The sequence below is a fragment of the Lissotriton helveticus genome, chromosome 10, assembly GCF_964261635.1.
Source record: "Lissotriton helveticus chromosome 10, aLisHel1.1, whole genome shotgun sequence".
In the NCBI taxonomy this organism is placed as follows: domain Eukaryota; kingdom Metazoa; phylum Chordata; class Amphibia; order Caudata; family Salamandridae; genus Lissotriton; species Lissotriton helveticus.
In genome coordinates, this window is record NC_136071.1 from 252,725,507 (window position 1) to 252,738,219 (window position 12,713).

General features: G+C 48.8%; 1 protein-coding gene across 1 annotated transcript in view; it reads left to right on the plus strand.

Moving 5' to 3' along the window:
• The window catches only part of SMG1 (SMG1 nonsense mediated mRNA decay associated PI3K related kinase), a 1,634,890-nt gene that overhangs the window by 1,454,150 nt on the left and 168,027 nt on the right, over nt 1-12,713 (plus strand). Inside the window, exon 57 of the mRNA XM_078665250.1 lies at nt 7,633-7,812. Coding sequence (XP_078521376.1) covers nt 7,633-7,812 — 180 coding nt within the window. The remainder of the gene's footprint in view (nt 1-7,632; nt 7,813-12,713) is intronic.

A 12,713-nucleotide genomic window follows, 5' to 3' on the forward strand; every position in this document is an offset into this window, starting at 1 on the left:
TGTGGCGGGTGGTGGTGGTGGGTCGTGGTTCTTCTGAAGCTGAAGTGGACGCAGCTGTGGTCGGTCCAGTGGAGTCCGGTGGAGTGGCTGAAGGTGATGTGCTTGCTGGATGAAAAGACTGGATCAAGCGTGTGTCCGGCGTAGTGGGTGGGGGTGTTCACCAGTTGCTTGAGTCCGAGGTTGTCCAGCAGGGCGGCGGTGTTGCGGTCCATGTTGTTCTCCAGGTGGAAGTTGAGGTCCCCTAGGAGGATGTAGTCAGTGGAGCGGAGGGCGTGCGGGCTGATGAAGTTGCGGCCCTCTTGGCCAAGGGGTCCATCGAGTGTGTTCCGACGCCAGAAGTAGGTCGTGGTTGTTATTCCCACTACTTTCTGGTTCCAAAGAAGGACAAGGGCCTGCGTCCTATCTCAGACCTTAGGAACGTCAATCGCTTCCTCTGGAAGGAGAAGTTAAAAATGCTCACACTTGCTCAGGTCTTGTCTGCCCTGGACCCACAAGACTGGATAGTGGCGTTGGACTTGCAGGACACATATTTTCTTATTCCCGTCCTGCCTGCCCACAGGTGCTACCTGCAATTCACGGTAGGCCACGAGCATTTTCAGTTCACCATGCTCCCCTTCGGCCTTACCAGCGCCCCTCGGGTGTTTACGAAAGTGATGGCGGTGGTCGCAGCTCATCTGCGCAGATCAGGGGTCTCGGTCTTCGCCTATCTCAACGACTGGCTGTTGAAGGCTGGCTCACCCTAGGCAGTTGTCTCCCACCTCCAGACTACGGCCGACCTTCTGCATTCGCTGGGGTTTTCCATCAATGTGCCAAAATCGCACCTGATTCTCTCGCAGACGATCATTTTCGTCGGAGCGGTTCTGGACTCCGCGCGGTTTCTGGTTTATCCTCCCAAACAGCGAGTCTGGGACATTTAGGCTATGATTCCGATATTTCAGCCTCTGTCCCGGGTTTCGGTCAGGATGACCCTTTGGCTGCTGGGCTTGATGGCCTACTGCATCCTGCTTGTGGATCGTGCCAGATGGCATATGCGGGCTCTGCTGTGGGACCTGAAGTTCCAGTGGGCACAGCATCAGGGCAACCTGTCTGATGACTTCCAGATCTCGGAGGACACTGCACAACATTTGCAGTGGTGGCTCACAAATTGCGATTGGGTCAATAGCAGATCCCTCTCCCTTCCCCAGCCGGAACATACAGTTGTGACGGACACATCCCTTCTGGGATGGGGCGGCCACTTGGAAGAGGTGGAGATCAGAGGCCTCTGGTCTCCGGCGGAGTCCAGGCTCCACATCAACCTGCTGGAGGTTCAGGCGATCCGACTTGCACTGAAAGCATTCCTCCCCTCTGTCATGGGGAGAGTAGTGCAGGTGTTAACAGACAAAACCACTGCCATGTGGTACTGCAACAAATGGGGCGGGGTGGGGTTGTAGACCCTATGTCAGGAGGCTCTGCGCCTCTGCACATGGCTGGAACATCGGGGCATGTCCTTGGTGGTTCAACACCTGGCAGGTTCTCTGAACGCCAGGGCAGACAAACTCAGCCGCCGGTGCATGATGGATCACGAATGGCGTCTGAACTCGAACGTGGCGCGAGGTCTCTTTCAACAGTGGGGAGAGCCTTGGTTAGATCTATTCACCTCCGAAGAGAACACGCGATGTCATCAGTTCTGCGCGTTGGAATTTCCAAGGCGGCACTCGCTCAGCACCGCTTTTCATCGCGAGCGGAGTTGCGGTCTGTTGTACACCTTTCCACCTATACCACTTCTGCCCAGAGTGCTGAAGAAGATCAGGCGCGACCGGGCCCAAGTAGTCTTTGTGGCTCCCGACTGGGCTAGAAGAGTATGGTTTCCTGAGCTACTCAGTATGGGCATCGATCCCCCTACCTGTCTGCCTCTTCGGGAGGATCTTCTGTCGCAGCACTAGGAGACGGTGCTCCACCTGAACCTGTCCAGCCTCCACCTCCTTGCGTGGAGATTGAGTGGCAGCAGTTGACGTCTTTCGACCTGCCTCCCGAAGTCTGTAATGTTATCTTGGCAGCCAGGCATTGTGAGAAAGTGCCATCTTTCTTGCTTGGTATGCCCCCACTTTTTGCTAAATTGCTGATGTGCTTTGACTGAGTGTGCCCTGGGCTCCTGCCAACCAGGTGCCCAGGGCCTGTGTTCCTTCCCTAAAACTGTGTTGGAACTAAAACCCAATTGGCATCTCTGGCTACCTGTCAGCCCCTGGTAAATGGTACCCTAGGTACCCAGGGCATTGTGATCAGAGAAGAGCCCTAAGTTCTGCAGCACTTATTGTGCCACCCTTAGGGGTCCTATACCCTGACATACACACACACACACACACACACACACACACACACACACACACACACACTGCCTTTGCAGGCTGAATGTCTTGGTACAGAACTAAACAAAGAGTTAACATGGCACACATCCCTGTGTGCCATTCCCATAAACACACTGCACTGGCATCCATCAGTCATCCCTCTAGCTGGGTGCACTATGCCAGTGGTGTGGGCACAGGTGCATGAGCCCTGTGCCCCTACAGTACCCAGGGCCATTCCTGGGCCCTGTAAGTGCAGTGTTGCACTCCACAGCACCATGATGGCTTCACTGAAGACTGAGAAGTTTGATATCAAACTTCTCAGCACATTAAACCCACACTGATGCCAGTCTGGGATTTAATGCCAAATGCACGACAGAGGGCAATTAGAGGAGCCCCATGAACCTAACCTACAATCTACGTCTTGTCTGAGAGGCTGCCACACAGCAGACATGTTGCTGGACCCCTGGGTAGAGAGCCATCCTCTCTCCTGAGCCTGCAACAATACACGTCCTAGGCGAGGTGCTAGGTCTCCTCCTCCAGGATGGGCAGGGAAAGATTGAAAGGCATGCCGCCTTTGTGAGCTTCTCCAGGCCACTTGCTGTACTCCACAACTGGCCCCCACCAGTTCTGACCCCCACTCTGGCGGGAAGACTGGCGGAAAACCCAAAGGAAGGAAATGGAGTGTGCCAGCCTCTGCCAACCCCACCCCTCAGGTGGGGGAGGCGAGGTGAAGCACATCTCCGGGCTCTCGCCATCTTGAGGATGGGGAGCCCTGCCCAATCAGAGATAGGCTCCTGGCCCCCTCCCACAGGAGAGGAGCAGGATAGGGGGTGTACTCACCCCAGGACAGGAACCCATTGGTCCTTGCCCTTACCCTACCTGTAGCGCACCTAAATTTTGTGTTTAGGGGCACCCTGAACCTTCCTTCCTCAGACCCCGATTTGAAACAAGCAAGAAGATCAAGAAACCAGAAGACCTGCTGGGCAGGTGCTCACAAGAGGATGACACCAACTGACTTGGCCCCAGCCCTACCGGCCTGTTAATCTTTGAACCTGCTCCTGCGAAATACTGGCACCTTCAGTGGTCAGCAACCTCACAAACCCCGGAGGACCTGACTGCCTTGAGACTCTACGAAGACTGGGACTCCCGCGAGCAGTGGTTCTGCTCAAAAAGCAACACCCCTGGTGCCAGCCAGGAACCGTAAATCCAGCACACTCTGCACCTACCGAGCCCGGCCCGTGCCTGAGTGGACAAAGACCCGGAGGTGTCCCCCCCCTCCCCCCCCCCCCCCCCCCCCCCCCCGGCGATTGTGACCTGAAATCCAGTGCCCAAGGACCCTCCTCGACTACCCAGACGACACCTGCAGTCTCACAACCAGGGACCCCTCCAACTGCGACCAGCAGAGGGTAAGATTTCCCGACGTCAAAAGACACCCCGGTGCCCCACAGCCCCCTGTGCCCAACCCCGGGGTGCCTACCTATCCTCCAAGATCCCAACTTACCCCTCGAAATGTTGGTCGCTCCTGAAGAAGCTCCTTCTCCGAGCCTGCAACCTTTGTTCATCCTCCAAGTTCTCCATTGAATAACACTGAGCGCCCGACGGCTCAAAAGCACCCTGCACCCAGCCGCCCGAGTGCATCTGGCATTGCAACCTTTGTCCTAATCGACTGCCCCATGTGCCCTGAGCAAATGACCAAGAGCCCAGCTCCCACAGCCGCGTGGCCTGCTTGCCAGCAGCCATCAACCGAAAGGTCCCCTGCCTCTCATAGGATATCATTGGGCCTAACTACCACGGCACCCGGCTGCCCCTTTGCCGCTGAGGGTGTACCAACTGTACCTACCTAACCCTAGGAGACTCCTGAGTCTATACCCAGAACCTTAACTATGCCAGTCGAGTACTTACTCAAAAGCCGATAACTCACTTTTCTTCCATAGTGTAACATTGACTAGTTTCACTTGGAAATTCTTCTAAGTGTGGAGTTTTGAAAGTCTAAAATATTCATCTAAAATCAGCCGAACAACGAATTCCGATTTACTCGCCTGTTATCAGGAGAGAACCCAGTGCCGCATCTTTAAGCCCAGCACTGACCCTGAAAATTTTAACCGTACTTACCAGTAACTTGAATTTCCTTCCATAGGAATCCATTGTCTGGTTTTCACCAGAAAAGTTTCAAAGTCTCGCTTTTCAAAAACTACAAGTATTCCTTAAAAATCGCCTGTATGATTTAAACTCATTCTTTCAATTGTTTACAGGAGTTGCACCAGTGCTGGATCCAGGATCCAACACGGAGTAAGAAAAAGTAACAATAACACTACTTACCTGCAAAGTGAAGTGTCAACTTTTAAAATACAATAATATTCCTTAAAAATCACTACTGTAACCAAAACGCTTTCACTCAACTGTTCACAGGAGGTGTCCCAGGCCTGAATCTAGGATCCAGTCCTGTGGTCAGAAAGTAGTCTACAAAGTAACTAATTGCATTTAACTAGAAATTCCCATTGAGCTCAATGTTGCATTGTGTTTGAAATTGTGTTGCCAATTGCAACAACTGTAACTGTTGTAATCAAAAAGTCTATTGCCTATTTGAAAAGTATTTAACTAAAGTAACTCATACTGGGAAAGTATATTTTGATACCTTGTTGGTTCTAAAATAAAACAACTATATATTTTGATACAAAACAATTGGCCTAGAGTTCAGTTCTTGAGTGTGTGAGACCATTTGCTGACTGGGTGTGTACAACAAATGCTTTTCACTGTCCTCTGATACTGTCTTACTGCTCAACCAAGCTACTACTTTAGAGTAATGTTATATCTTACTTTAGCCTCTGCCAAACCTCTGGGGACTGTGGACTCTGTACACTCTGTACCTTACTTTGGTCCAGTATATGCAGAGCCACTTTCTTATAGGCATCCCTCCATAAACACGGTATACGCCTGTAGGTGGAATAAGTTTGTGACATGGTGCACAGCAAAGGCTGTGGATCCCCTTTCTGCCCCTCTCTCAGAGGTACTTCTTTTTCTTCTCTCTTTGGCCCAGCAGGGCTCTGTTCTGGGCACTATCAAGGGCTATCTCTCTGCCATTACCGCCTTTCTGAGGCTCCCAGATCAACCTTCCCTTTTCAAGTACCCTGTTGTAAATAGATTCTTGAAAGGCATCACGCACATGTTTCCTCCTGTTCCTTTCGTGATGCCTCAGTGGGACTTGAATCTAGTTTTTACCTTTCTGATGTTCGCTCCCTTTGAGCCACTTCATAATTGCCCTCTTCGTCTTATAACTCTAAAAACTGCTTTTCTGGTTGCCATCACCTCTGCCAGATGAGTGAGTGAGCTCCAGGCTCTTTCTTCCAAGCCTCCTTTTCTCTCTGTCCATCCGGACAAAGTTGTTCTAAGGACTCGTCCATCCTTTCTGCCAAAGGTTTTCACTGCCTTTCACATCGGGCAGACCATCACTTTGCCCACCTTCTTTCCGCCTCTGCATCCCTCTAAAGAGAAAGAGAGGCTCCACCGTCTGGACCCAAAACGTGCGCTCTCTTTCTATCTGAGCCGCACATAACAGTTCCGAGTGGATGACCAGCTCTTTGTTGGCTACGTGGGCGCCAAGAAAGTTCGGGCTGTGCTCTTGGTGGGTCGTTCTGTGCATAAAGGCTTGTTACCCCTTGGCTAAAAAAGAGCCTCCGGTGGGGTTGCGTGCCCATTCTACCATGGCGACGGCAGCTACTACTCCTCTGGGACGAGGAGTTCCCTTGCAGTACATCTGTCATGCAGCTATGTGGGCTTCGCTGCACACGTTTACCAAGCACTGCTGCCTTTCCAGTCCAGAGAGACCGGTTCTTTTTCCGTTCTGTTCTCCAGGACTTTCTGTTGTAAGCAATCTATCACTAGGTGTTTCTTTCAGATGCACAAGTTACTTACCTTCGGTAACAATATATCTGTAAGAAACATTAGTAGTGATAGATTCCTTACCACCCCACCCATCCTCCCTGTTCTGCGAACTGATTTCTAGGGTTAAGGTCATCCCTTTCAGGGCCCTAGTATCATGGCACCAGTGGTCAGCATCTTGCATGGCTGCGTTCCTGACGCAGAAAGTCGTGTACAGAACTGACGTCAGTCCGCCTGGGCGTGTCTAAGTAGCTCCAGCGACGTCATCCCTGTACCAACGATGCACGTGGAGCCGCATGACGATGCGTACCGACGTGCAGGGGTACTGACGAAAAAACTTGCCGGATCCAGTCTGACGCATGGGGGTAATTCTAAGGTAAGGAATCTATTACTACTAATGCTTCTTACAGATATATCTTTACCGAGGGTAAGTAACTTGTGCATTCTGGACATGCTGTGGTTCCGCGCCTACCCTCCAGAGTGGAGCGTTCAGGACATTCGGGCTAATATTACCATGTTTTTCTCCAAATGTTTACAAAGCACTACAGTGTGGACTGTCAGGCTGGACGAGAAGGGCATTTTGCCAGCTCACCCCTGCAGGACTTTTTGGTTTGAGTCTATTCACAGACCCACCTCCAAATAGGTACTACTCTGGCATCTATTAAAGTGAGGAATGCATGATTATAAGTCTCTATCTGAAGAACATGTTACTTACCTTCATTAACGCTCTTTCTGGTAGAGCGACTGTCTAACCCCAGACTCCTCACCGGCTCTCCCACCCTTTCCTCCTTTTATGAACTGGACTTTATTCATTAATAAGATCTCAGTCTAGGAACCTGCACACTTGTCAAAGCCAATTTACTGTTTAGGCTCTGCATCTTGGGGATCAGACAGCCTTGAAAGTAGCTGACGTCCGAGCGCAGGGGTGGAGGATAAACAGGCCCTGCATGTCACTTCCAGAGCGGAATGGCATTCGTGGGAAGCCTCGAACAGTAACCTACCTGGCCAAGCATCTTTGATACAAGGTGAATAATTTAGTGGCTTTCATGCTATAATTTGGGGTACCCTTAAACATGTTATTTTAAAGTTAAATGTGTCTCACAACATACTTTCTGACTGGAATTGACAGTACTAGCAGTTACTGTTGTGCAGTTCCCAAACCTTTAAATAGGTGATTGTATGATTTTGTCATGGGTACGACCTCAGTGTTTTCATGCATTTACTAATGGGGGTATGGCGCCAAGATGTTAAACATTTGAATGTGCATGGGTAACACGTTGAAGGGGATATATAAAAGCTGAACTGGAATGTTTTGTTAAACATAATTATACAGGTGGTGGCATCTTGTTTTTGATATCAGGTTAGCTTGTACTTTTGGATGATTGGAGTATTTGTATACACTTTTCTACTTTATTTTTGGTTTGTTTAGGTTACCTTCCTCTGTAGCAACATCATACACTTTGAAAGCCTACGCACCAGAACTACGGAAACTTTAAGCCTTGATGCAAGCTTGTTTGAACTTATCAAGCGATGTCAACAAATGTGTTCATTTGCATCACAGTTCAACAGCTCTGTGACTGATTTGGAGCTTCGATTGCTTAAACGAGTGGTGAGTAACTATTTAAGCTGGACTCCACAGAAGTGAAAAAACGTTATTATGGGTATGTCTATGATTGCCTTTTCACCGGCATCTAGAGAACTTCTTTAAAATTGATTTTTTTGTGTTTAAACATTATTGTAACTGCTGATTTGACATTTGGTGTCTCTAGTCACCTTTTTATCAGCTATCTATTGCTGTACATTTTCTATTGCAGGCCTTATTAATCTTTGTATATGTTTGCAGTTTTTATATTTCCAACTGAAAGTAATTTGGAACTTCATAGTTTAGAATTGTACAGTAAAAAGTCACCGTTTATAATGCATACTTATAACCACAGATTCCTCAACTTTAGAACAGACCTATGTGCCAGACTGGATAATTACATAAAGTAGGGGGAGGCAGAGGATGCAAGACTAGGTCGTCCTCCTTAGATGTGTAATCAAAAAAATAAACCCAAAATATCGGGTTCTTAGACCTAGCTTATAACTGTGGCTCCTGGCCAATATGGTCAGAAAAGAGCCAGAAAGAAAGAAAAATGTCTTTCTTGAGTCTCCTCACTCACCAGGGTTTCCCCACGGTGACATGCTTCATCATTGGGGCCATCCCAGCTCTGTAGGAACTGGGGCGTGCTGCGACTTGCGGTGTTACGTAGGAGCACTTTTTTGTGGAAGACTATGTGTGGTGCAATCTGTGGTGGAGTGGGTGTATAGTGATTAAAAATACCGTGCTAGTGGGCCTAAACTATTTTATTCCATGATGTGCGATTACGCAGGCTGACAAATATACAACGAGAACTTGCAATCGTATGTATTTAAACGCCTGCCTCTATTAGTAGCAGCGTTTAAACAAATTTCTTTATTACTACTTTCCTATTAAGGTGCATACAGGAGTGGCAAACACAGGGCTGGTCAATGTGTGGTCCTGAGGAAGAGCTAGGGGAAGCTCGAAACATGTTGACCACAAACTGATTCCCTTCTCATTATAGATAGGTACACAGTGTCAACCCCGCTTTTAACCATACCTACCTAGGAGCTTGAATAAAATAGTTTAGGCCCACTAGCACGGTATTTTTAATCACTATACACCCACTCCACCACAGATTTCACCACAGTCTTCCACAAAAAAGTGCTCCTACGTAACTGCGCAAGTCGCAGCACGCCCCAATTCGTAGAGAGCTGGGATGGCCCCAGTGATGAAGCATGTCACCGTGGGGAAACCCTGGTGAGTGAGGGGACTCAAGAAATACATTTGTCTTTCTTTCTGGCTCTTTTCTGGCCATATTGGCCAGGAGCCACAGTTATAAGCTAGGTCTAAGAACCAGATACTCCAGACTGGATCTGGACATTTGTTTTAGCAGTGCTCTCTGGGCGCAAAATGGTGGCGTCCTGTGGTGGCTCAGTGACTCAAGGCCACAGTAGTGCAGCAGCAGAGCTGCATGTCAGAGCTATCTCTACGCGCTGACATGGGTTCCTTTCTTTCTGTGCCCTCAGTGTGCATTTGGAGCTGGTCTCCCAACTTTGTCGGTTTTCCAACAGCGCCAAACTTTGTCATGAAGACAGTGTGCTAGGAAAGAAGTCTCCCAAAACATTATGATTAAAGACATAATCCGATTGTAGGAAATATTGTCGGTCATGGGCCTGCACAACATGTGCTTGTCAGATTTCCAAAGACATCTTACTGATCATAAATATGGTGTGTAGGCTCAAGTCACAATTCAAAGTTGTACGATAAGTGAATCCTCCGCACCCGGCAATCAGGTAGCGTATGGCAAAGCTTTACTTTGCTGTGCATTAGAAGTGGTAGTGTTCAAAACGGAGGTCTCATTCTTGATAGTTGTCATGAGGTCAGAATCCCTTGAAGTCCCATTCCTGCTTGTAGTCTTCACATAAGTCTAAAATGCACCATAAGCGCATAGAAAACCAAGTGTGATCCTTCCCACCTCTGTCTAGTGAGCGGTCACTTTACTTTTAAGGATCGTGCACCTTCTGACTTCAAGCTGATCCTGCATTTAGAGTGGAGATGTCCAAAACTTGCTGGGCCATCATCGACCCTGGAACAGATAGTGAACTTCCTGGCTACCGTGCTACATATTTTCCAGACCTACCGCTCGCTCTTTAATGCCTTTGGGCTCAATGGAACCATAGGGACTCCCAGTTGTACATCTGCTTGCATGCATTTTCCCGACACCAGCTGCCTCTAGAGAACTGTTCCATTGCATGTATCTGAGCAAATCTAAACTTCTACACTGGCATCAGGACCCAGGCTAGTTCCTTCCAAATGGACCCAACCCTGCTGGGGCCAGTACCAGATCCAGTTGCTATGCCAGTTTCTGACCCAGATACTACTTCTACCTGACCAAGATCTGTGCCTTACTGTGCACCCTCTGGTTGCACAGCCAGACTTTCAGCCTCTCTCACGACACCAGTATTATCTGAGGATAGGTGACCTTTTCGCCTCAGTGCAGTCCCCAAGGCCTGTAAGCTAGAGTGTGCCCTCAGCAACTGCAGCATTTATTGTACCACCCTGAGTGGGACAATATAAAACATGGCCCACAGTATGCCACTGCTGATTGGAAGGACGGTTTAAAACTGCTAACTCAACTTTGCTATTCTAGTCAATGGCAAAGTCCAAACTCCCTTTTTAATGTGTGTAAGTCACCCCTGAAGCAGGCCTATTGAGTCCTAAAGCAGGTTGCAGAATATTAGAAATGTAGAACGTGAGTAACATGTTCCGGCAGTAACAACCAGTAATTGTAAGTTTTACTGGGCTAGAGGTTGGAAGCCCCATTGATGAGTACAGAGTTACATGCTGACACCTCAGCTGTGCTTATTTCTGAATTTCTGAAAGGGACCACTAAAGTTGGTTCTTCAAGGTATCAAACAACTTGTTACATTAAGCCCACTTGATGCCCAAGTCAAAATTAAATGTAACTTGTTGCCACATACAAGTTTTAGAAAGTTGGTCTATTGTCCAGTTTTCCGGTAGCCATTTGCTAAACTGGTTACAAGACAACGTTCTGCCTCCCTGGGGAGTTGTCAGCGGCTTCCAGGACAGGGAACAAAGAGGCCTACAACTGGGCGAGGTGTTACCTGCTACTAGTAGGTAGCCGTACTGGGTATTGACCCAGGTGAGCTTCAAAGGGGAGGCCGCAATTGAAGGCCAAGTAGTAAACACACAAAAGAGAGGCTGCTCTTTTGTTTGGGTAGACAGACTGGCTACGGGGACAAAGAGAGGGAAACACTGGCCAAGCAGTTTTTCCGTGGGCCTGAACCCCACTGGTAGCCACTCCTCTAGGGTAGGCCACCGAGCTCCACACACCAAGAGAATGGTCCCAATATCATGAAAGCGGGCAGACTGGGGCACTCTAGGATAGCTAGATGCCACAATTTACTTAGTTTCATCAGGCAGGAGGAAACCTAGTAGCCCCTTAGCTAGTAAATGCAGCCTCCCTAGATGGCACTTTCTGGACCTAAAAGGCACATCCCTGGCACCCCAGAACTCCAATATCACTTGACAGGAAAAGAGGACAGATGAAGAACTGCCCTGCATACCCTGTAACTTGAGAAGAAGAGGCTGCACTGAAGTTTGGAACGCACCTGCTGCTACACCAGCTAGCGAAAGAAAGACTGTGCCTGCTCGTCCTGCTGGTGAAGAAGTCACCAACTCAGACCAGCTAGAAGCCGAGACTAAAAAAGTCATTTGGCTGACTTCCTGGTCCCATCACACATCACAGAAGCTGAAGAAGCCTACCAGGGCGAACTGATAGCCCAGATCATCATATCGCCACTCCATCTTCTGTGCAGCCTAAGAGACCAGGACGCAACACCCACAAATTGCTCCCAGGTCTGCTGGACCGGGTTAGTTGTTGGAGGGCAACTTCATTGCATAGAAGGAGAGTTTGTGGTGCTGTTTAAATGTGTTACACTTGTTCCTTTGTATAAGCCTGACTTCTCAGAGCCACAGCTACCCAGGGTTGAAATAAGGTTTAACAAACAAAATCTGACTGGTCCTAAAGGGGTTGTTAGTTGTAGGAAAGTGCCCCTTTTTGACATGTTCACCCCCACTTTTTGCCTAGTAAATGTGATTTTGAAATTGTTCCCCCAATTGGCAAAACCTTTAGCACCCTTTGTAAGTCCCTAGTAAATGGTACCCTGGCACCTATGGCCTGAGGTACTAAAGATTGCCCATAAAGGTTTCAGCACGAATTGTGCCACCCTAAGGGACCCTCACAAAACACATGCTAGGCAGCCATTGCAGACTGCGTGTCTTGGTGCAGACTAAGTGAAAACACAACATGTTGCGCATCCTTGTGTGCCATGCCCCGTACCACTGCATGTCATTATTCTAAGTCACCCATACAGCAGGCCCAACCGCCCTAAGGCAGGGTGTTGAATATTACATGTGAGGGCACACCTGCATGAGCAGATATGTCCTTTTGCTGGTAAGTTCTATTACTGCTAGTGCAAGTGGACAGGAAAGCCATTTTAAAACATGCTAGTTACTGGTGAAAACAGTTCCCCAAGGGTTGTTTGGTATCAAACTTCTTGTATTGATAAACCCACACTGATGCCCGTTTTGGATTTACCAATACATGCACCCAGAGGGTACATTAGAGGTGTCCCCGGAAAACATACCAGCCTCTGGTGTGCTTGCTGACTGGTTTCTGCCAGTCTGCCACCTGAGACGCTGCTCTAACCTTCTAGGGTGAGAGCATTTGCTCTCAGGAGACCCAGAACTAAAGCCTCCCTCCCCCAGGATGACCTGCTGATTAGCCTCCTTGGGCCGGCGAGCTTCAAAGAAGCTGCAATTTGTGGAATGCGAATCTGGCTCACCTCAAAGGATAGGAAGCCACCCCCCCCCTGTCCAGAGCCCCATCAGCACCTGATCAGGCGAGAATAATAGCTAGTCAG